At 44.9% G+C, this 24,942-nt stretch overlaps 3 protein-coding genes across 4 annotated transcripts; all 3 read left to right on the top strand.

Annotated features, from left to right (window-relative positions):
* Window positions 1–560: 560 nt before the first annotated feature.
* Window positions 561–6,434, top strand: ppp1r3ab (protein phosphatase 1, regulatory subunit 3Ab; the record flags this gene model as incomplete). Its single annotated transcript, XM_080002896.1, has 4 exons — window positions 561–1,336; window positions 1,626–1,696; window positions 1,781–1,875; window positions 2,527–6,434. 4 exons carry the CDS (start codon window positions 561–563, stop codon window positions 5,851–5,853), a joined length of 4,269 nt encoding a protein of 1,422 aa, XP_079859022.1. The 3' UTR covers window positions 5,854–6,434.
* A 3,945-nt stretch (window positions 6,435–10,379) lies between these two features.
* samtor (S-adenosylmethionine sensor upstream of mTORC1) lies at window positions 10,380–19,467 on the top strand. 2 transcript variants are annotated; one of them, XM_080003133.1, is made up of 5 exons: window positions 10,380–10,586; window positions 13,724–13,865; window positions 15,240–15,368; window positions 15,508–15,622; window positions 16,840–19,467. In XM_080003133.1, exons 1-5 carry the CDS (start codon window positions 10,427–10,429, stop codon window positions 17,470–17,472), a joined length of 1,179 nt encoding a protein of 392 aa, XP_079859259.1. In that variant the 5' UTR covers window positions 10,380–10,426; the 3' UTR covers window positions 17,473–19,467. The 2 variants fall into 2 exon arrangements, with proteins under 2 accessions (XP_079859259.1, XP_079859260.1); XM_080003134.1 differs by lacking the exon at window positions 10,380–10,586 and adding an exon at window positions 13,467–13,583.
* A 1,081-nt stretch (window positions 19,468–20,548) lies between these two features.
* Window positions 20,549–24,731, top strand: tmem168b (transmembrane protein 168b). Its single transcript, XM_080003129.1, has 4 exons — window positions 20,549–22,033; window positions 22,236–22,378; window positions 22,598–22,872; window positions 23,535–24,731. The coding sequence occupies exons 1-4, from the start codon at window positions 20,906–20,908 to the stop codon at window positions 24,080–24,082; spliced, it is 2,094 nt and encodes a 697-aa protein (XP_079859255.1). The 5' UTR covers window positions 20,549–20,905; the 3' UTR covers window positions 24,083–24,731.
* The last annotated feature ends 211 nt before the right edge of the window (window positions 24,732–24,942 follow it).

Here is a 24,942-nt window from a genome sequence, read left to right on the forward strand (position 1 = left end):
TTTTCAGATGATTTCTCAGTATGAGGCAACCACACTTCACAGAATCAGTGGTCGATACGATGGAAGATGTAGAATGTCCTACGCATTCTATTTTGGGCCTGATCATTTGGACCCAAATTAAACCAAACGACCATAACTGGTGCCATAGATAGTTGTATACTTGATGGACACTTATTCTCAGATTCTCTAAGTCTCTGACAATATATTGGGACAAAGATTTAATGAGTGATGAAGTATTCCGTTTTGATGATAGCGATTACTTTGTACTCTTGAGGTAGAAGTTAGACACTAGCACTTTTTATTTATCATTCTAATGGCTGACAATATGTTGCACCAATTCAGTGTCCAAGAGAGGCAATGACGATGACATGCTCTTCTTCTCCTCCGGAACCCAGACTACTGGACATAGTTCTAGTCCCCTCTCGCCTATTTATAGTGTTGGCCCTTGCCACAATGTCATCTGTAACTCGACTCCATCTGTTAAGTCACAGCTTGTTGAATGTCAGTTGCCAGCAGCAGAGGCGCGGCAGTTCCCCCCTAACTCTCTCCAAGAGAGTCCGATGGAGTTTGCGGGAGAACCGAGAGCCTCTGGGGCCCGCGGGCTCTTAGGAGTGCCGGGCCTCAGCTCCGTGGATGGAGACAACGACAAATGCGATGTGGTCATCGGCATCAGGCCTAAGTGTTCTCCTCTCCCACGGAGAAAGGCGTCAATATCTGAGGAAGAAGACTCTGAGCAACCCCCGTCGGGCTCCCGGAGGGTGTCCTTCGCCGACGCCAAAGGCCTCAGCTTGGTGCTTGTTAAGGAGTTTGACGCTTGGGACGTACCAAAGGTCCCAGGCTATGCTCCCCTGGAGGGTGCAGGTCAGGATGCGGAGGAGTACTACCTGACTTCTCTGTTTTCCCTCCCATCTTCTGAGGAACTAAGCATGAGAGTCATGGAGCAGAAAGTTGAGCTGGAGTCCATTGACCTTCTCCCTGGGACCACGATGCTGAGAGGAGTGATCCGTGTTGTGAACAACTCCTTTGATAAGATGGTTTACGTCCGTACCACACTGGACGGCTGGGCCAGCCACTTTGACCTGCTGGCGGAATACATACCTGGATCCAGCGATGGAGTGACAGACAGTTTTTTATTCAAGCTGACCCTAGTTCCCCCGTTTCAGGAACAGGGGGCCAGAGTTGACTTCTGTCTACGGTATGAGACCCCTGCTAGAATATTCTGGGACAACAATGGCAATAAGAACTATGTGCTGTTCTGTCACCAGAGAGCTAAAGAACTCAAGAGGACGCCACAGAGGGAACATATACTCAAGAAAAGCTGCCTCAAGGCCATCAGGTGAGGGAAGTGTGGATGTGCGTTGATGTGGTGACAAGGTGACAGCAACTTTTTCTGAAAGACTGTAATTGAAAATTTGTTCTAAACTATAATTCCTCATTTCATTCAAAACCTTTGATGGCTTTGGATGTTGACTAGGACAATTTCCTTTTTGATAGGAGCGGCCGGGAATTGTTAGTCGATCCATGTTCATGTAAACTAACTAGAAGATACCCAGATACGCCAGTATGATTAAATATTATAGTGTGAAATAATCCCAGTTTATAATCACTATTCATTTAATTCGCAGTCAAAATGCCACTGCTGCTGAGACCGTATCATCGGTGGAGAATATGAAATCACTCGAAATAGGATTGAAAGGTATCGCCTTTGACTTATTGAGAACTTAAATATAACTGACAAACTTAAATCGGAAGACAAATGGAAAATGTTTCTCTCTTCTAGGTGTATCAAAACATGGGGATGAAGCCAATATGAAGTCCAAGCAAGCCTCCAATTCTCAATTGGGAATTTCAGAAGAAGATCGTCAGAAATTATTGGTGGGTTACAACGCTGTAGTTCATTTCATTTTCCTGCACTTAGTCTTAGAAAATTGTAAAACCTTGCCATGGAAAATTAAAAAAAAGGAGGAAACATTCTGGAACTCTCTATCATCTATCCTTAGAATTTTGGGCCTGTAAAGATCTTTGAGACTGATGATGAGCAACACATATAGGCCTTGACTTCCTTAGCTAGGTTTGGATCACACTAGTATAATGTAACAGTAACATATAGTGGGTTATCTATAAGGTTAAAGGGGGTGGAGGGCCTAAAACAACTCCTAATGAGGATGTCACATGACAAGTTTAGAGCCCTGAATAGACTGTAACATGGAGGCAGGCATGAATACATGTGCCTGCAAGCATGTCGCTTGGTGCAGAGTAAAGGGTAAATTGGGATTTCAGTGAGACATTCCTGAATCCGTCACAATTGTTTTGCAATTTTTTTTTTATTCATTCTTCTCTACTGCATCATATCCTATGGATATTTAGTTGGACTTTTCCATGATAGTGACATTGACCTTAACAATATAGTCAAGTGCAATATTTATACTAAACACACCACTGCTTAGCCTGTAGTTGTAAATGTTATCCCCCTTCGAAACAGCAGCAACTGCGTGAGATTAATCTATTCCTCTTGTTGATGGGCAGGTTGAGAGCAGCCAGAACTGCAGCCGGAAAAGTCAACGGAGGGCAGCGCGGATGGCCAGAGTGAAAGACTACTTTGCTCAGAAAGATATAAAACCTGAGGACAAAGTCAGTGAAGTGTCCCTCATAGATCCATCAAAGGCTGCCGGAGGCTTGCCACCGTGCAACAAAACATCTCCTGCTGTCCAACATTACACACCGCCAGCACAAAACAACGGAGCTTACAAAACATCTGAGATGTCTGATAACGTCAATTTTGTTGACCCAGACCAAGTCGAAACAAAGGGGAAAGACTCGACACCCACACACAACATCTCATCACTTTCAAATGGGGAACAAGTGCTTGGGAAAGGCAAAGATGTGAAAAAGTCTGTGAGGAAAACGGCAGGTACCAGACAAATCCAGAATAACAATCACGGTATACATCATGAACCTAGTGATGTCAGTTCACCAGAGAACAAAGGACACCTTACCACTGAGGCCAATGGCTTTACATTTGGAACTGTGGTTGCTCCACTTTATCCACTGGTGTATGGCCATGTGGAGATTGAGGGCCAGAGGCCATCTGATCAGGGAGCTCCAGTGACAGGACACCTACAGGTGGGAGACTCATCAAACCCTGAACATCCTCCCTCCAGTGAGAAAAAAGAAAACAGCACCACCATGTCATTAGGCGGCACCAGGTTCCATAGTGCCGAAATTCCAAGGGATTTGATATCAATGCAAGAGTCTGACCGAGAATGTGTTTGTATCACTGTGAATAATCCTCACAGAGAAAATGAAAGATCTAGAACAAGTAGTTCTGCAGATACAAGCAGGAGCCAGGGGGAAAACCTTGCTGATCCTCAGGAATCAGGACTCCAATGGACCGAGAGACCAAACAACGGCCGACCTTTCCCAGAAGAAGATGGGACACATCAGGCGTTAAACAATGATGTGTTGAAAGTGTCCATCCCTCAAGAGAGTCCAAACCTCCGGGGGGAAACTCGAGATTGCGCACTGCCCCTTGATCGTCAATGTGACCTCAACCCAGTCCGAGAGCAAGGTAAAGCAGAAACAGCACACGCCCACACGGCGGGTTGTGAAGCGTCTCCAATTAAGACGAGAGCGGATGCAACACTCTCACAGACACAAACACTGGCGGAGACAACGTGTGCACAACCCCCACCGCCTTTGCCGCCTCGGGTTTCTAATACGGCGTCAGTGTGTGCCAATGCCGACGAGGATCCACGGACTGTCGGGTGTGCGTCCGCAAACTGTGTGCGTGTTGATGAATCGCATAAACACGGAAAAGATATCCGACCGACTATTCCTGTGAGAAAAAACGGTCGACGCTCCCACCAACACAAACAAATAAATCGACTGCAGGCATTTCAACTTAACCAGAAAACCACTTTAACTATAACGGACCCCAATAATACAAACTCCGTGTGCGGTGTCAAAACAGTTGAATACAAGCCGGGATCCACGGCTGTAGATCTCAGCCACACAGCGCTCAGTGCATCACCAGAGGCCGTGGAAGAACCGAGAAAAGGGGAAGGAGACGGCGGCGTGGAACACGGTCGGGGAGACGACGACGACGACGAGAAGCGGGCGGTTCAAACTGAGGATGCCGCCGAAGAGGCAGGATCAATCTCACCCATCGCGGGGAGAAAGTCCCACGCGCACCTTGACGTGTCGGTGAAAGCCGACGAGGACACCACATCGCTGGCAGGAAAACCAACCGGCGCGTCCCCGGAGGAGGAGCGGCGTGAGATCACAGGCGCGGTCACGGCACGGGCGAGTGTCCGTCCGGAACTGTGCGCGGAAGGCGCAAATTGGGAAATGATGGTGGAGGAGGGAGATGTATTAGGACATAAGGGGGGAGGCCAAAAAGAGGAAGTTACAGAGGAGGGGGAGAGACGGGCGGCGGCACTAATAGAGGAGAAAGAAGAAACGGTGGAGGACATTGCGGCCTTGGAGGAGGACGAGCAGCAAGATGGAGGTGTTTTGATGAAGGAGGAGCAAGACGTCATGATGGAGAAGGGATCCGAGCAGAACTCTGTAGCCGGGGACGATGCACAAGATCTGGAGAAGAACTTTGAAGTCGAAAAAGACTTAGGGGTGACGAAAAATAATAATAAAACGGAGGAGGAAACGGCGACAGAACCTGTGGTTTGGGAGGAGGAGGCAAACATGGGGAAGGAGCTGGAGGATGACGAGGACGCAGGGGGAGCCACCGCAGTGCAGGAGGACGGCGCCCAAGAGGCGGAAAACCGAGATGAGGGAGCGGCGGGCGGCGCCCAAGAAATGGAGAGAGAAGAGTGCGAGGAAGAAACAGAAACATGTGGGGAGCGGGAGGAAAACATGGAGGAGGAGGAGGAGGCCGGGGGAATTTCAGATTACGGGGAGGAAATGGCAACCATTAAAGCAGGGGAGGCAGAGATTGCGGTTGAAGCGGTGAAGGCGGAGGAGAGCGGGGGGGACACCCCAAAAGAGGATAGGGATGGCGAGACAGAAGGCTCGGAACAGAGGTCACGCGGCAGACAAAGCAAGGTTGAGGCATCCGCACCGGTGAACAATGTGCACGAGGGTGACGGGGAGGGAGTAATGGACAGAGAAAATGCATTGGAAGGCGAAAATGCATGTGGCCCAAATGGAATCCCTCTCTTCTCAGAAGGAGGCGATGAACAAAACATGGAGGCAGTGAACGAACAATCCAAAGTTATTCCCCATTCGGGCAGGAATGGAAACGATCCGGGCGCTGGCGAAGCGGGGTCATTTACATTTAGAGATGAACCTGAACGTGACCCGGCAGGCGAGGACAGCAGCTCCACGGGGTCTCCGTCGGACGACGAGGTGGAGCTGCACATGCGCTGCCTACGGGTCGCACAGAGGCGAAGCCTCGCGCCGGCCGCCAGAGACAGCGGCGTAGGAATAGGCCTGAACACGGGCAAAAGGCCCTTTGTCGTCCGGGGCAAGCAATCTCTCCTGTCCATGCCGTCTATCAGTGAGTCTGTGGACGAGGAGCAGCCTCCCGGAGCCAAGGGTAGCGGGGAAGGCACGGAGGAGAAGGAGGAGGAGGAGGAGGAATTACATCCCGAAACAACGCCGGGTCCGCCGCCGGCCGAACGGGGACACGTCAACAGGGACACTGCCTGGTGGAGGGAGACATTTTCTCTCAGCGACATCTCCAAGACTTTGTTAATACTCACCGTGCTGGTGGTGTTTTTAGCGGTGGCCTACCATTACGATTTCCTTGCTTGTTTTCTTTTATACTTGATGTCTGTGCTTTGGCTGTGTTGTGGGAGAGACAAACAGCCGGTACCAAGCAATAATAGATTAGTCTGATCACAAAGTGAAATTTTAAATAACGTTGTTTGTTTTTTTGTTTTTTTCCAAAGAGGGAAAATTAATTGATTATGTTACCCCTGGACCACTGAACACTATAACGCTGCCTTAAAACAAGCAAGAAATGACAACCACTACAACATGTTGCTTTGTTACTTATGCTTTACATGTTTTCCACGGGATTGCTGTTTTTAAGAATGCCCTGCCCAAAACAAATAGCTGTAGAAAATAGACAGAAAGAGGCAGCGCTGATCTACAGACTCCTCAACGTGATATAAACTGATTTTGAAAAATGGGTCAGTGTAACTGACAACTTTAATCAGCAGCGGCAACATTTATTCGTCATTGATCTCAAATTGAATTTACAACATTTAAATTTGTTTAACAAAAAACAGTTCCTCAAACAATGACTTTATCACATGATTCTAGGTGTACTATTGTATTTTGGCTGTTGTACTGTATAAACCAAATTTCCACGTGTGCTTTACAGATTGCAGCCTTGTGTCTAAATAAATTGCTGTGGACCATTGCTCAAAGTGAAACAATCTACAGAGTTGGGTTTAATGCATTTTGGATGTATGGTTAAATAAACACAAGATGTGTTGACTCATGGAACAAACTGACGTCATATTTGTTCATGTTGCATTTGTTTTTAATATGCATAATACTGATAAATGGCATATTGGTTCCTGAATTTCTCCCAGGGATTAATAAAACGTTATCCTATAAAACAATGTTTAAGTTTGATATGGGAAAAAAAAAGAAAGAAAATCCATGATGCAGCACGGGTGAAGGTAGCAGAGACGGTCACCTTTTTGAAAGAAAATTCAAACATGTACATATTATGGCTATGGTTAAGATGGTAGACATCTTCAGTTTAAGGTAGATATATCTCAGCCACAATTCAACCCCAATATGTGTTGAATGAATTGCACGTGATCCTAGGGCGTTGGAGCCATCCTAGATTTCCTTTACTATTCAAGTTTGTTTATAAATTCCGCTCAAACCAACATTGGACACAATCTTTAAAAATGATCTTTATTATAAATGACAAATGAACGGACGCATCACTACTTAGTGGGTTAGTCATCAAAGTAAATGTCATCTCACACATCCAGAGTCATTCCCAGGAACTCCACAAGAACAAGGAAACTGCCATCTACTCGAGTCACAATTAATATTAGTTTGTGTGTGTGTGTGTGTGTGTGTTTGTGCGTGTGTGTGTGTGAATATTGTACACTTCAATAATTTACAGTTAGGCTGTGGTACAGTTAAAAATCATTCTACATGGTTCAGCAAAGGTGTGTGGTGAAGTTTACGTGGATGGTCCAAAAGGCATTCTGTTTCATAGTGTTCTGTTGCCATATTTGTCGTTGCAAAAGTAAAGTCCATATCCACAGATTCATTATTTACCATAAACGAGCACCTCCCTGGTCATGAAATGGGGATCATTCTGATTAAGATAAGACAAGGTAATCCTTTATTAATATTGGCCTAAATGCTGATTATTCCTACTTATCCTGCCTTTAGCCGGGAAAGACACTGTATGTAGGTTTCCTTCAAGGGTGAAGCTGTTGCCAAATAAGGAACAAAAACCCTCTGACTCGGCTTGGAATATCTATCATTTCAGACATGCTCTCAGTCTCAACCAGTAAATCTCACAGATTTTGCTGCTCTGACAGTTTGCGAGGCCTGACCTACGGTACAGGAAACTCTCTCACCTCATTATGTTAAAATCGCCAAAGATCAAACCCAGAGTCAGACCATCATACTTCATTAAAAGGATCCTAAAATGTAACAACTTTAGAGTTAAGGTTTTTTTTTGGTGAAGTCTGTTTAGCTTTGGGTCGCACACAGCTGCGTGGACTCCCAAAGGGATTTCAGAACCGGCCTTGTGGAAGCATTACCGCTCCCACGGCAAACGCAAATATTTTCAGTCACCAAGGGGAAGTGCAACAGCTTATTTGTTAATATGCGCTGGAGAACGCACAGTTGGTCTGTTGTGGTATGAAGATACCCTTTTCCTCTCCTGCGATGCCTCAGGCCCAAGGAGCAAAGTGTTGTATCACCAGGCTAAATAAACAGCAGTCATGTGTCTGTTATTTTTAGAGATGCTATAAGTCAAACTACAGCAAGGGATTTGCGAAACAGTTTATACCGACTGCATGGGGTTTTCATATCTTCCATTCTTCAGCTCCCTATTACATGTCTGCACTTCACTCCAAATCTTGGCCACATTATGAAGGTGACGGTGAATTTGAAAACTCTTGTATATATAATGTGCATATTCATATTTTCCGTCAATATTTTCATTTGATGGCTTTTCTAATCTTATTTACTCTTATCCCTCTCACCCAGCTCACCGCCATCAACAGACACACAACCCCCAAGACTGCAAAATTTCTTGCATGTGAAAAGTGAAAGTGAGTAGAGCAGTCCAGGTCATGTTCTGCACACGAGTTATGCATTCTACACCATTAGAGGGCAGTGTGCGCAAAGCTAATGCTTCAAAGCCTTGAGTTTGCAATGATGAGTGGTTTGAAAGGGTTCACCGTCACTAAACCTCGAGCATTTATAATAATAATAATAATAATAATAATAATAATAATAATATATTCACCAATAAGAGGCCTTTGATTTAATGTCATTACATCTACGCCACATGTGGTCCACGGGTTAATGGAGACTGGCCTTCTGTGGTGACATTCATTTCAGATATACCTGTTGGGCAGGGGTCTCAATCTCAACTGACCTGGGGCCCATTGGACAGATTGAGCTCTCCTGGGGGGGGGGGCCACATTGAACATCAAGGGGAAAATACACTTTTCTGCATCTGATAGATAGATAGATAGATAGATAGATAGATAGATGATTATTAACCATAAACATTCCACCTCTGTATCAACAATTCACATTCTGACAAAAAGAGGAAGTACGGGAAGTAGCTATTATAAAAATGATGTGAAATCAAAGGAATAACATGCAATACAATGAAATAAACATATGCTGTTACACATATATTTTTTTCAAATTCAAATTGTATGCATAGGTTATGCGATTAACATTGATTTTATGGCTTTCAATTATAAACATGTACTATAAACATGTAGCGGGACGCATCAAATTGTGCGGTGCGGTGGGCCCCGGGCCTGTAGTTTGGGACCCCTGCTGTAGGGCTTGAAGTAGCTGCCGGATGACTATGCAGAAGCACTGTACGTCCAAGAATAAAAAACCTGAATGAAGATAACTTAAAGAAAATGAATAATAATAATAATAATAATAATAATAAGAAGAAGAAGAAGAAGAAGAAGAATAATAATGATAATCTTCTTCTTCTTCTTCTTTTTATGAATAATAATAATAATAATAATAATAATAATCTTCTTCTTCTTCTTTTTATGAATAATAATAATAATAATAATGATAATAATGATAATAATAATAATAATAATAATAATAATAATAATGATAACCTTCTTCTTCTTTTTATGAATAATAATAATAATAATAATAATAATAATAATAATAATAATAATAATAAAAATGATAATCTTCTTCTTCTTTTTATGAATAATAATAATAATAATAATAATGATAATCTTCCTCTTCTTTTTATGAATAATAATAATAATAATAATAATAATAAAAATGATAATCTTCTTCTTCTTTTTATGAATAATAATAATAATAATAATAATAATGATAATCTTCCTCTTCTTTTTATGAATAATAATAATAATAATAATAATAATAAAAATGATAATCTTCTTCTTCTTTTTATGAATAATAATAATAATAATAATAATAATAATAATAATAATAATAATACAAATGATAATCTTCTTCTTCTTTTTATGAATAATAATAATAATAATAATAATAATAATAATAATAATAATACAAATGATAATCTTCTTCTTTTTATGAGTAATAATAATAATAATAATAATAATAATAATAATAATAATAATCAACATTATGAATCCGCTTTTTATTTGTTTTACAAGTGCTTGAAAATCTGGCTGGATTTATTGTTGGTTTATAATTATTACCCCCCCCCCCGGACTTGGAGTTCCCCCCCTTATCGCGTCACCGCGTCGCGCCTGTGACTGCCGTGTGACCAGCGACCGAGAATGTCGAAACTTACTTCCACAAAGCGGCCTTATAAAACACGGCGGTGACTGCTGCCACCGCCCGCCTCCCGAAAATCCACGCGACGCCAAACGTTCTTTATTTTAATGTCGGTGTCGGTGTCGGTGTCGTAACGTTGTCGACGCTGCGTGAAGACGCGCAGGCCAAACGAACAGCTGTGGGGGGGGGGGGCGTTTCTGCGTCCGGGCCGCTGATTGGTCGCCGGCACGTCGCTTCGCATGCACGTTCCCCGGCGCGAACCAATCAGCTCGCGCGTTGTTGCCGGGTCCTGCAGCGGCGGCGGCGGCGGCGGAGGAGGAGGAGGAGGAGAAGAGCCGGTGTCTGACGGACTGCAGCTGGAACCGGCAGCCGGCGGGTGGGGGGGACGACGGAGACGGAGACGGAGACAGGGAGACTCGGGAGAAGACGCCGCGGTCGCATTATGGACCCCACGAACAACGTCGAGACGGGGGAGATGGAGACCGCACCGGAGCCGTTCTACGTGCCGATCCCGAAAGAAAGGCCCGGCAGGCGGGAGCAGGAGAAGCTGTCCGGGCTGGTGAGGAGCGTCCACAGAAAGCTGCGCAGGAAGTACCGGGAAGGTGAGCGCGAGGGGGGGGGAGGAGGCGCGGGGGTGGGGGACGGTTAGCCTCGTCGCGGGGCCCTGGACGCGGCCGGCGTTTAACGTTCGGACGGCCCGGACAACACGGCGTCGTCTCCTTCCGCGAACCCGACCGTCTGGTCGCGGTCTACGTGCTCGCGTGTTTTATCAACCGAGCGTCGTCGTTGCCTCGAGGTGTTTTTTTTTTTTTCTTCCCCGGGAGCGTTTAGCTAGCAGCTTCATCAAAAACAACACCGAGGAGCAGCGAGGGTTCGCAGTGAAAGCGAGGCCCCGGGGTCCGACTAACCTTCTTTATCGCGGCTCACACCGCTGCTATGGGACACCACCACCAACGCACACGGTGTACATCCATCACGGATTTCTCCTCACGTTCAGGCCATTTCTCCTGGAGGTTCGTGATTGACTAGTCACTGGAAGAAGGCTTTTTAAACTATACTTGGAGCAGTAGAAGCTGGAAGAAGTGCCCAGACCTTTTACTTGAGGTGCACAAACCATGACACAAAATGAGTCTAGCAAAAGTAAAAGTACTACGTTGGCATTTGTACTTCAGCACAAAATACACTTGCTTATACTAGTAATTTCTTGTAAACATGCTTCAATGATTAAGAATAAAGGTACTTAGTTATATCCAGTGTCCTGATATAACACTATAATAATATAGCATCAGCAATAATACACCTTATATATTTAGCAGATGAGTATTCATATATATCCTGAATACAGTTTACAACTTAAGCTCTAAAGGTTGTCTAGATAATCCTTTCCAGGGGCATGGGCCTAATGAGTCACTTCAGAGGCGTCCTGAATCAGCAGTTTGATGGTTCCATTATCCGAGTAAAGGTCGATACAGAGGTTTGAGACCGACAAGTAACTTGAAGGTGACTTTTTGAACCGCAGTTTGGCTCTGTGATTACGACGTTTCAGCTAGGGACACTCGCGCTCGCAAAAAAAACATAACCAAAATCCAACAGCTTGGAAGGAGTGCTAGCACTCTTAATACATTTGAAATGACTTTTAACTTGTGCCTACCTGTCTTATGTTGGTCTGTCAGCTCCCCAAAACCACCCTCACCTACTGGAGGAAATTTGTCATACAAAGTACCCGGAGTCTTGTCTAAATAACAAGATGGCGTCAATTGTGATTGCATGTTGAATACACACATTACATGACTTGCTGTTTCCTTTCTCATTTATTAAAATGTTACTGGACTGGGAAGGGTTAAAGAAGTAGGGTTGAGGTGGAGAAACATCTGGATCCGAAAAGGAAGTAGGCTAACTAAATTAAATTCCCCGGCAGGAGTGTTGAAGTATACTTTAGCAGGCACTTAACGTGCTTTAGCAGGCACTAAAATTGTTGTAAATAGATTTGGAAGAGAATGCAAAGGAAATGCCTGAAATGCCTTTGATGCATCCTGAAAAGTTTGGCGATGCACCTTGGGTCGAGGATGGCATATTGCTCTTCAAAAGTTTCACACATCACTTTCTATGTAATAGACTTATTTCTACACATTCCAATTGTTGTTTTTTTTGTCCAGCATTGCTGTTTGGTTCTTGCTAAGGGAACATGACAACTTTAAGGCTCAGACAGAAGACATTTAGGGTTACCAGCATCAGGTTGTTCTTGTTATTCACTGGCCATGAATTCCAAGTATCACAGGCATATTAGAATTCTATGGATAACACCTTTGCACTGCAGATACAGATTCAGAGTCGTAAACCTGTCGTGTTTGCAGAATGAGTACTGATCCAACTATTATTTTTCACAGAAGAGTATTGATTTAGGTTGTTAGTTTGGGCCATTCATTCATACTTATTGTCATTTTCAGTTTTCTAATTCTGTTAGAACTATCTAGCAGGCATCTATGTGTCACATAGACACACTTATCTTTATCATCATCATTTATAAACATACTGCATATTCGGTAAACTAAATTCTTTGTAGTCTACAGCTATGAAGCCCTCCTTGTTTCCATATTTAACCCTTAATAATCTTATTTTGGCTATCTATTTATTGGTTTTGTCTGTAAATGGCTGTTTCAAATGAGAACGCCGCCTGAGAGTAAAAACATGTACTTGCCCGTTTCCCTACACGCAAATCTCAAAGTAAACAACAAAAACCGAACACCCGGCATGGAAAGCATTCGAGACAGTTCATATGGAACGTCATTGATATTAGCAGAGTCAGCCTTATTCACTTAAAAATGCAGGGCAGTTTTTTAATGTCATTTTTTTCCCAACAAGACTCATAATTAAAGTAGATTGTGCTGCCCTTTTTCTCACTTTAGGAATGCAGTTTTCCAGTGATCTAGTCCTACACTTTTGACGTGTTGTTTGTTGATTTACTGTTGCGCGGTTATAGCTGGATAAATCAGGTTTTGCTGTCATGAGTAGCTGGGAATTCTGGAGACAAAAACGTTGCTTAGCAGTCGGTCCTGCTTGCCGACCTCATGATTGGTTAATAAGTAAAGCATGATCTGGCAAGCTTGGTATTGTATCACAGTGGTAATGCTTTCAGGGCACTGCTGTTTACCACAGCGCCTCTTGTTGTCCTTTCATTTCTGCAAAACTGGTATAGTGTTTTCCTTGTGGTCATGGGACTTTGCGCTTATCAGCATGTTTGCCTTGTTCTCAGACTGAAAACCTGGGCAACAGTGAACATTTTCTGAAGGGATTTATTTTACTTTTTTGACACTACTAATGCGAAAACGACTATTTGAGGATGACTTTTGAGAGAAACGCTTCCATTTCTGTTGCTGCCTGAAGTATGATCACTGAGGGAATGTGGAAGCGACAGCGAGCCACAAGCAGCCGGAGCTTTTTCTGCCATTTCTGCCAAAAGGAGTTCTTCTATATTTTCATAACCTCAATTGGATAACCGCAGCAAGCAAGTGGGTTCTGGAGCTGTGTTGCTGTGTCACACAGAGGGGCTCGGTGAAATATTTCGACCTGCATTTTAGAGGATTCCAGCTCGAAACAAAGTACGGTATTATCACTAAGCGCAGGCAGCTTTTCATGAAGGCTTACTCTGTTAAATGTTATTGTTCTGGCTTTTTCCGTTTGCTCTTCCAACCTTCTAGAATGTGTTGTATCCCTTCAATTGTGATTTAATTTGTTTTAGTGGGGGACTTTGACAAGATTTGGCGAGAGCACTGTGAGGACGAGCAGACTCTGAGCGAGTACGCCTTGGCCATGAAGAACCTCGCCGACAACCACTGGGCACAAAGCTGCGAGGGAGAGGGACGCATCGAGTGGTGTCGCAGGTAGGACTAATGTCACTTTTGACGTAAATTAAAGACTGCTTTTCTAATTTGAGGAAAAAAAGGCGTAAAAGCTTTTGGTAGATGTATGTGAAAATGGAATTTAGGCTCAAACTACTAAAGTGGCGTTCAGATACCAATTTTTATTATCCATCAAGCCTAGATATCCTGCACTTGCATGTACCCTGAACCCTGTTAAACCTTTCAAAATCTGGAAGGATAGATTGTGAGATTTGTGGGAACGAGGCAATAAAATAATCTCAACGGTTAATATTTTTTAATATTATATTAAATATATTTGACCAATAAAGTCATTAGTACCCAACAGGTCAATAAGTGCCAAAGTCCACGACTATAAAAATGCCAATAAAGATGGCTATATCCTTGAAGAAAGATAAAATAAACATTAATTTCTTCTTTTGGTAATGTATATTCTGACCAAAATGAATGTATACATTTCTTTGGACTAAAAATTAATTTTAATTTCACTTGTGTTAGACAAAGGATTTCACAGCTTCAAACCACAAGAAGACTGCGATGCCTGTAAGGGGAAGTGGCTGTTAGACTTAACTATTCGACTTTGTAACTGCAGCGATATCTAGTTTGCGATACAGGCAGTCCAGTCTGTGCTCCTGTTTGATACAGGCAGCCTGTACCCTTGTTTTGGGAACAAGTGGGTGAAAAGGACTTGCCTAGCATGAGTTGAACTTTGCAGATGTTGTTGAAACTCCAGTCGGGTGCGAAAAGTTGACGGCATTGAGCCCAAGAATGGTAAATCTTCCCATCACACCTTTGGAGCGCTGTTGACCTACAATGGAGCTGGTTCAGGGAGACCCCAAGATTTAGATTTAAGAGATTTCATAAAACTGGCGTGGATCAAAGCTTTCTGAAAGGTAAATTCTCTCGTGATTTCAAAGAGTATAAGATGTTCGTTGTGAAGCCAGCTGAAAGACAAATGAAACTAAATGTGGATGGGAAGTGCTGTTAACTGTTGCCTCACACACTTTTGCACTTTGGCATTTTGTTTCGTTTCTCCTTATTCGTGAATAAAACCAAGAGTCTTATAAACAGGCTGTCAAGGCTACAGTCCACTGGTTTTATTTTACATACAAAACTGTTGAACTAGGAGTTGAAGGGAAATGAATGGGGTAGTACAAATAGTCTCATCCTTTTTTCTCTTTAAGTTGTTTTTGGAATTCTTCTTGTTATTCTTAGATTTGGAGAGGAAAAAAAAAAAAGCAGGAAAATAAATGGAACGATCAGCGAACCATCAAATCCAGTTGCCCAGATGTACTCGCAGCTCCAACTTTTTATCCATTGTTTTCTACATGTCACTCTCGCAAACTATGGCTTTTGAATAATATCCCCCCCCCCCAGTGTTTGTCAAGAATATTTCTTGGATGGTGGGATAAAAAGAATGTTGGAAAAGGATAAGAAAAGGGCCAGGCTTGCCACGGGCCTGACTGCAGCAGCTTTGAGTGTCCAACCCACCAGCACTACACCTAGGTAAGTTGGGTGGGTGCCTGAAGAAAGCTTGCATCCAAATGTTCTGTGACATGCAGCAGGCTTCCCCGTAGTAATACACCGGGATTGAAAAAGAACCTGTGAAATGGCTCAATTGTGCTGCTGTGTGACCGCTTTGCAGTTCGATTTCTCACCTGGTAAAGATGCGACTTCTTGACGTCGGAAGCTGCTTCAACCCCTTCTTGGAGTTTGATGAATTCCTGACAGTCGGCATTGACATTGTGCCTGCAGTTGAGGTACGTACAGAGTCCCAATGGTTCACTTTGTTTGGCTTTTTTTTTTTGTTCGTTTTTTCAATTCACCCTGACTTGCTGTTTCAAAAATAAATGCACATGGTTTATGAGGTGGGCATGAGACATATGCAACCCCAGCAACTAGCACATGCTTTATACAGTCACAATTTTATAAATAATAATGATAAGAATAATAAGAAGGATAATAATAATACATTCAGCTGCAGCCAGCAATTAACAAACGGTGAATTTTAGTGCATGTGAATCACAAACTAATGGAGCAAACAACTGCTTAGTAGAACATACTGTTATGAACCTCAAATAAAACCAAAGGTACATGTCATTAAGGAGGCAGACGACAAAAGGACTAACGTTTTATCAATATTTATTATTTAATAAATTACTAATGTACTTACAAATTAGAAAGTGAGGTTTCGGCATCAGTTCATCAGTGGTGGGTCCGTGGTCAGGGACAGACTGGGGCTAAAAGAATGGCCCTGGACTTTTTTTTTTTTTTTACCCCGACCAGCCCAAGGATACTCCGCCACCCCCCACCCCATTAACGCACATACAAACACCCAAACGCCATTGATAGCACCACTTATTAGCACAATGGATGGATACTCTAGGCTATTGTAACACTAAAACAGAGCTATTTTAAGAGTAAAGGTTTGTTGCCAGCAGGCCACCACTGTGAGGATACCATGATAGATTCAGGCAGTCAGTGTTTTATAAATGTCTATATTATAGACATTATAGGCTGTATAATCCATTTCAACACAGGAAATAAGTCAGATAAAGCCATTGCCAATTTGATCACGTTAACCTTGAAACTTGAAGGACTTACTCTTCAGGGCAGGTCTATAAACAATAAATAATTACAAACATCAGGTACTGACTGTACACATGTGTACTTCTAAAGTGCACTTAAACAATAAACATTTAACTAAAAAAACAAACTTTAAATAATATCTCAAATTGTACAAAAATTAAGTACCGTACATTTTTGGCCTGCTGCTAAGGCCAAAGACTATTACTCTTACTCAGACCTGTGGGCTGAAACAAGAAACATGCATTTCATAAAAATAAATTAATATTATACAGAATTTTCTATCTTTTTATCTCAGTTTGTGTTGATAGGAACTGAAATGCTAAACGGGTAGTAGAAGGGGAAACGTCCCCACCTGATGTGTGCTAAACTTGCCTCATCTCTCCTCCAGAGCGTCTACAAGTGCGACTTCCTCAACCTGCAGCTCCAGCAGCCCCTCCAGCTGGCGGGCGACGCCGTGGACGCCTTCCTCCGCAACCTCCACAACCCAATCGACGCGCTGCCGGCGCAGCTCTTTCACGTGGCCGTCTTCTCCCTGCTGTTGTCCTACTTCCCGTCACCCTACCAGCGCTGGATCTGCTGCAAGAAGGCCCACGAGCTGCTGGAGCTGCACGGACTGCTGCTCATCATCACGCCGGACTCCTCGCACCAGAACCGCCACGCCCTCATGATGCGTAGCTGGCGCGTCGCCGTAGAGTCGCTGGGCTTTAGGCGCTACAAGTACGTCAAGTTCTCCCACATGCACCTCATCGCTTTCCGCAAGGTGTCCCTGGCGACGACCAGCGACCTGGTGTCGCGCAACTACCCCGAGATGCTCTACATCCCGCAGGACTTCAACTCCAACGAGGAGGAGGACTACGCCGACGCGGCGCTGCAGCCACGCTCCGAGTTTGAGGACGACCAGCTGGCGTGGGGCTTCGCCGAGCTGCCCGACGCTCCGTACGACTCCGACTCCGGAGAGAGCCAGAGCAGCTCCGTGCCCGGCTTCCATGAACTGGAGGACCCCATCCTGCTCCACAGCTAGGCAAAATAACAAAGAAAGAAAGAAAAGAAAAACAACAACGCTTCTGTCATTGTCTAGAACTGTTCCCATCCCTTCGACTGCTGCACTGCCAAACTCAACCTGCTGCGTTCTTCTCCCGATCCATGCCCTGCCCCCGAAACAATGCAGTTTGCACAGAATGAGAGAATGAAGTTTACAGATGACCGTTATTTTTTCATATCCTTACACCCACAAATACAATGAAAGTACACACAGACACACACACACAAACACACACACACACACGTGCGCAGTACATATGGTAAGATTGATATATTTTAATAAATAGCTAGATTTTTTTAAGAGATGGAAAGTGAATGCTATCAAGATATTGATCGCTGCCCCACTCCATGATTTCCATTCCATCTCACACCGAGCTCTCTCAGTCAAAGGGTCTCTTACCTGGATCCGTTTAAATAAGCTAGGCACACTCCTTAGTGTGACGGTAAAATACAAAAAAAATAACCTAACTCCAGCAGTCTGACAAGTTGTGATTATATTGGAGAGATTGAGATGGAAGAAGGATCAGCATGCTCGCTCTTCTCTTACAGTCCTACGGTAATCTCTCTCTCTAAAACTCTTGATTCGCAATTTATCTTTCCAGAAAAAAAGTGCTTTGCTCAAGTATGTTCTCAACAGTCAAAAATATCGGTGTTGTCCAGTATAAGACGTGACAATGCCATTTTCAGTGTGGCTATGACTGACTTGTATCCTTTACAATGAAGTGGTGTTTGTAGCATTTCTAACACTTTCTGAACCATACGGTAGGAATATGTACTAGGTTTACTAATGTGAAACTGTAACTGTGTTTAACTCAATTTTCCAGCAAGGTACGAGTGTTTCAATGTAGATCACACTCTTATTTCCTCTTGGTGTTCTTAGAAATAGTAACAATTGTTAAATTGTTTCCTAGTAGTAGATTTACAATTTAAAATCATGTGTATTCAAATGGGGAAAAAAGCACATTATTTCAAATCAGTATTGATCTGCTGAGTTCTAACTTAGAGTAGCGGTATATTTCTTGAGACTATTTCATATCCTGAATTGGAAAATTCTTACTCCACCTAATGTTTTTATTGTTTTATTTCACCTCTCCCAAATTATGTTGACATAAGGTCATTGAACTTAAAATATCTCATCTTGCTAGTTATTTGCACTAATATGTTGGTTTTGTAATAAATTTTTTTTTTTTTTTTTTTTTTTTTCCCCACACCGTCTCTTACACAAGCCCAAGAGGAACATGAAATACCCTTTTCGCAATAGCCAGCAAGTTAAATCTGAACGTACTGTATTTTATGGTGGATATTTTACCCAATGACACTATCACCTTAAATGTAAAGCATGTATGTGCCTGTTTTTGAGAACAGGCAAACTATATGACTGGAGCTGGAGGTGTGTGAGCAAATGACGGTGCTCAGTTCTGAATACATGCTGTCAAGTTCTTGTCAATGGCACTTTATTATCTATAGTCACAAAGGGTACCACAATTTATTTTTTGACAAATACCATTAATAGGCCCAAACAAATCCTGATTCTAAGGTGCCTTCTTTACATTTATTTTCCGTTTATCATGCCCCTGGAAATACATTATACACACGCTATAAAAGCTTTGTTTGCCAAAAAGTACGTTTGTTTTAATGGTACTGTCTGAAAAGAAACTGTCTGTCGAAATCCTGCAATGTAGTGTTTTCATTCCACAACATTTTTCAACTATTTAAAATCCTCTGGTAATAGAACCTATGTATTACACTGTACTGACCGGGGGGAAAAAAACAGAAGGAAAAAAAAAAAGATTTCTCAATAACTTTTCGCTTTCTAAACTAAGCTTATTTTGTGATAAGTGGGTGCAAATGTCTTCCAGTGTTACTTTTGGACTGTTTGCATGAAGACTACTAAATCCATTAGAAACATTTTGATTTTGCAGAACAAAGTGTGCTTGTTGTGTGGTTCCTCTTGTCTTTTATAAATAAAGTCATTTCAGCGTATTTGTATGTCTTGTGTGTCTGTCTTTATTAATCGGGGTGCTTTAAAGTGCTTGAATTTCGTCCTCAGAAATGTAAGAACTGGAATACCTTTACAAATAGCCCCTTTTGTGCTGAAGTGCTTGAAAAGTTCTTGGGAAAAAAAAAACGTGATCATGAAATGATGGTGTTTCCCGTTGGTTTTGATATTCAAATCATAATGTAATAAAAATCTCCCAAAATCTCCTTTATGACAAACTATGCCAGGGAAATGTAAATTTAATCCAGCATGGTTGGCAATAGACAGGGTAGTGTGTATACACACTGATCAGCCACAACATTAAAACCACTACTAATTACCACTATTATTGTGTAGCTCCCCCTTGTGCCGCCAAAACAGCTGTGACCCGTGGAGGCCTGGACTCCACAAGACCTCTGAAGGTGTCCTGTGGTATCTGGCACCAAGACGTTAGCAGCAGATCCTTTAAGTCCTGGAAGTTGCGAGGTGGGGCCCCCATGGATCGGGCTTGTTGTTCCAGCACATCCCACAGATGCTCCATCGGATCGGACCCTAACCCCGCCCATGCACATGATGTAGAAGAAAAGGTGATTCATCAGACCAGGCCGCCTTCTTCCATTGCTCCATGGTCCAGTTCTGATGCTAAGTTCTGGTTGAGGCTGACCTGTGTGTGTATGTGTGTGTGTGTGTGTGTGTGTGTGTGTGTGTGTGTGTGAGTATACACACTAATAGGCAATGAGAATAAGATAACATGTTTTAATTAAATCACATTTTAATGTACAATATTTGTTTAAAAAAAAACTGCTTAAAACTTGTAAATGCGTGAATATCATTTTTTTTTTACCAGAATGAACCTTGCAATGGAAATCACGAACTATCAATTTAAAATCCCCTTTCAAACGAGTTAGAGCAGAGTTTCCCAAACTAGTGCAAAACACAACAGACGTAAAACGCTGCAGGGGCCGCTCAACGCTCCCGTTCGATTCCACGCGAACTGACATCCGCGGAAGTTTGCCTCTTCACACTCGCCGTAGCGGAAGTGTCAGAATAATAGAAACATGGCGGCGGTCGTCTGACCCAAAACTTTCGGAAGTTTTTAAACTTTCCGAAAGGAACACGACCTCACCGGCGCTGTCGCCTGGGCCCACGCTCAATCTTATTACGCGAGTTAAAAAAAAACCCAACAAACTTAAAAAAAAAACCAAACAAACCCCCAAAAAAAACCACTTTACGTCACCACGTCAGAATCCTTGAACGTCGTTGGAGGATTAGCTGCCGCCCGGCGGGACGCGGCGCTGCTAGCGCGGAGCTAACGACGCGACCCACCGAGCGCTGCTGTTGACGTCACCGTTGTTATGAATTGACGCGGGCCGCGCTGCGACGCCCTCGGACGGACCCGCTCTCCCGCGGTGCAGCCCGGAGCAGCCCGTCCACGATGTGTCGCTTCATACGCTACTGCGTGAGCCACTGCCTGCACGCCGCCATGACCAGGCTGGAGGAGGTGAGCGGAGAGGTCAGCGTGTGGTCCTGGGTGCGGGTCCCGGGCTACCTGTCCGGCCTGAGCCTGCTGGTGGCGCTGGGCCTGGGTCTGTACGCGCGGTGGGAGACGAGCCAGGAGTCCAACATCCTGATCGTCTTCGTCCTGGCGCTGTGCGTCCTGGGGCTGGCGAGCGTCCTCTACTACTACTTCAACATGGAGAGGGCAAGTCGGTGTCTGCTCCACCTGTGGCTGGGCTTCCTGCTGGGCCTCCTGTGCTTCCTCAACAGCCCTGTCCTCCAGAGGGACGTGAAGGAGCGGTGGGCCGGCTACCTGCTGCTGACCAGCGTGGTCCTGCGGACCCTGTGGGCCACGCTGGAGCGACTGTGCGGACGCGCCAGATACCGCCCCGCCTTCCTCACCTCCGCCGAGCTCCAGGAGCTCGCCGGCTTCGCCAGCACCTCGCTGCTGATCCAGGAGTCGCTGAGCGTGGCGGTGCTGGTGGGGGCGCTGGCCGCGTTGATGGTCGCCCTGCGGACCAAGGCTCTGCTGGCGCTGCCCAACCTGGTCTGCTTCGCCGCCGTCGCCGCCGCGCTGTTCTTCGGGTCCTTGGGCGTCTCCACCAACCCCTACGCCCTTGCCTGCTTCCTCAGCCAGCTCATCTGCGACCCGCTGCTCGACGTCTACTTCAGCGGCTTGTCGGTGACGGAGCGCTGGCAGCCGTTCCTGGTGTGGAGGGGCCTGCGCAGGCTCTCTCTGCTCCCTCTGCTGGCGGCGGAGGCGGGGTTCTTCGGCCTGGCGGCGATGAAGCTCCGTGACCTGGATCGGTGGTACCTCATGGTCCCGGCCTTCGTGGTCAGCGGGCTCTTCTGGGCCGTCTGCCACATGGTGTTCGTCATCACCGTGTGGGGCTTTCACTCCAAGATCAGCGATTGCCAGCGGGTGTGCGTGGCCCAGGGGTCAGAGGTCACCAGCCTGGACAAGGTCATGGCCTCGAAGGGCGTGAGGCACTTCTGCCTCATTTCCGAGCGCCTGGTGCGCCTCACGCTGCTGTCAACCATAATGCTTGCTGTTCTTACATGGCAGGTAGGGTTTGTATGTCGTGTTATTGTTTACACACATCACATTAACACACATTTTTCTAATGTCTTCTTAACATGAATTTATCTCCAGGACCATATGGCAAATAATACCTCTGTGGAACCCTCTTACATTCCCAATCGCTGCAGTTCCCCCTTCATGCGTTATACTTAAAATGACCTCCATTTTGAGTGAATGTGCTTCTCAGTCTTTCAGCAGCCTCTTTGTGAGTACATTTCTACTCGTCCTGCCCCTGGAGTCGCTCTTCCACGGCCTTTTCCATGAGCTTGGAAACTGTCTGGGAGGAACCTGTGTGGGCTACGCCGTGGTCATCCCCACCAACTACTGCAGGTGATGAAAATGAATGAGAGGAAGTATCAGACAGTCGCCATCAAACTTATGGGGAGTTTCATACTCCCTATTTCCAAAAGTACACTTAGTACTGGTGTTAAATTATTATTATTATTATGATTTTTTTTTTGGAATTACTTGAATTGTGCCTGTTCTTCTCATGTAATCCTGTTTATCATCCCCATCCCCTCTCCGTTCTGTGTCCCCGTCACCTTGTAGCCCCGACGGCCAGCCCCTACTGCTGCCTCCGGACCAAGTGCAGAGGTTGAACTTGCGCTCGACGAGCATGTTGAGCAACGTGCAGCGTTTCTTCTCCCACCACCTGATCGAGTCATTCGGCTGCGACTACTCCACCAGCGGGGTGACGCTGGAGACCCTGCAAGCCAAGCTCAAAGCCTTCCTGGAGCTCCGCACCGCCGAGGGGCCTCGTCACGACACCTACATGGTTTTCTACAGCGGGCACACCCACCGCTCCGGCGAGTGGGCGCTGGCAGGTTGGAATTTAGGAAATTGTCGTTCGGTGGAATTCGCTGATCCAAAATGTGCTGAACTTTCACCATTCTATATGACTGAGCATGATGGGTCCACAGTAAGAGGCAACCATTGCCTTTGTTGAGTCTGTGATACTGTTAGTTTTATTAGGATCCCCATTAGCTGTGTACATCAGAAAGAAAGAACAATTCCTTCATTTTTAAATCTAAATCTCATTTTTGGATCATTGGTAGTCAACGTAGTACAAGGGGCCAATCCCGACAAGCCTCTTCGGCGACCACGATTGCCCGGATGCTTGGCATGTGGTTGAAGTTACACTATCAATACTAAATCAATTTAAACAATTCAGATGCCGATCACTGGGGTTGCCTCCAAATGATGGAAAAATAAGGTTTAGGTGAAAACGGTTTCCCTTTATCTCCTTGCAATCTATAACAATATATTTCACATCATGCATAACAAACATCACACACATCACATCAAACATAGCAAAGAAACTAAAACATAGTTTTATAGGAACACATGACTTACAAATGCAAAAATTATCTCATTGTGTTCATCTCAGTGTTGCATAATTGGGCGAAGTTCTAAAACCAGACGTAGGGTCTAAAAGGATCACACTGCGCGACCTCTGACCTCTGCTGCTGCCTCCTGTGCCCCTCAGGCGGCGACGCCCTGCGTCTGGACCACGTCCTGAAGTGGTGGCGGGAGAAGAACGCCGGCTTCTGTTCGCGCCTCATCCTGGTGCTGGACTGCGAGAACGCCGCGCCGTGGGTGAAGGAGGTGCAGAAGGTGGAGGGCGTGTACGTGGCCGTGCAGGGGGCGGAGCTGGCCCGGCCGGCGGACGTGGAGCTGCAGGACGCGCCCCAGCTCGGGGACTTCACGTCCCAGTGGGTGGACTACAACTGCGAGGCCCGCAGCAGCGTCCGCTGGTCCGAGAGGGGGCGGGCCGTCAGAGCCACCTACGGCATTTCCAGGCACTGGGGCGACTACACGCTGCACCTGCCCACAGGAAGTGACGTCACCAAGCACTGGAGGAAGTACTTCCCCGGGGTGACCTTCCCCGTGGTGCAGCTGGCGCTCTGGTGCGGAGGGCTCAACCTGCTCTGGTTCTGCGGCGTCTGGCTGCGCTGCCTCAAGAGGGTCAAACTCAACTGGTTCCCACCGGCCGTACTGGACACGGGCCAGGGCTTCAAACTGGTCAAATCCTGAAGAGAAGTCGACCCCGGGTACGAGGGCGACCGAGGGCCCGCCTGGTGCGTCACAACAAGTCGTTACCTTTTAGGTTCTGTGAGGTCAGTATTCGGAGTCTGTGCCGAGGCAGCTTTTGGGTTCTTTAAAAAAAAAAAAAAAAAAAAAAAAAGGACTAATCGATGCAGTGTTCTGAGAAGTTGCTGATTGTCACGGTTGAACTTTGAAGTAATTATCTTTGGTACTGTTTTTTTTTTTTTATACTCTATGCAAATTGCTCTTGTAAACGGTTGGATGGGAGGATCAACAAACAAACAGTTGATCCCCGAGTTCAGCTGCGCTAGTGTGCCTTTCAGAATCACCAAAGAAGTTATTCCTCCGCTTTCATTCATAATATACAATTTTTTTTTTTATTAATTGTATTGGGTCAACCCTATTATATATTGTCTTCGCTCCTATGCAATTTAACTTTTTTTAATGCTTCCGGGAAATTTTAAGTTAAGTATTTCAGGGATTTCCAGAGATAAAAAAAAAAAAAGTTTTTGACTATTTAGCTATTTGCACTACAATAAGAGTTGTGGTTTGGGGGCGAGGGGCAAGATTATTGTAACCACGTGAAAAGGGCTGAATGAATGTAGGTCATGCAATAAAGAACTGCTGTCTTAATCGACATCTAATATGCATTATGGGGTGCGCTCCACAGTCTTCTCAAAGTTGTATTACTGCGGTTATCTGGTCAGGAAGAGAAGGGACCTTATTTTTCCAAGCGAACACATTCTCTTGCACTCAGAACCAACTCCAACCGCTCATTTTAGGGTTGGAGGAAACCCCACAGGCCCCAGTCGGGTTCTAGCTCCGAACAATCACTGAACAATGGTCTC

The sequence above is a fragment of the Zeus faber genome, assembly GCF_960531495.2.
Source record: "Zeus faber genome assembly, chromosome: 6".
In the NCBI taxonomy this organism is placed as follows: domain Eukaryota; kingdom Metazoa; phylum Chordata; class Actinopteri; order Zeiformes; family Zeidae; genus Zeus; species Zeus faber.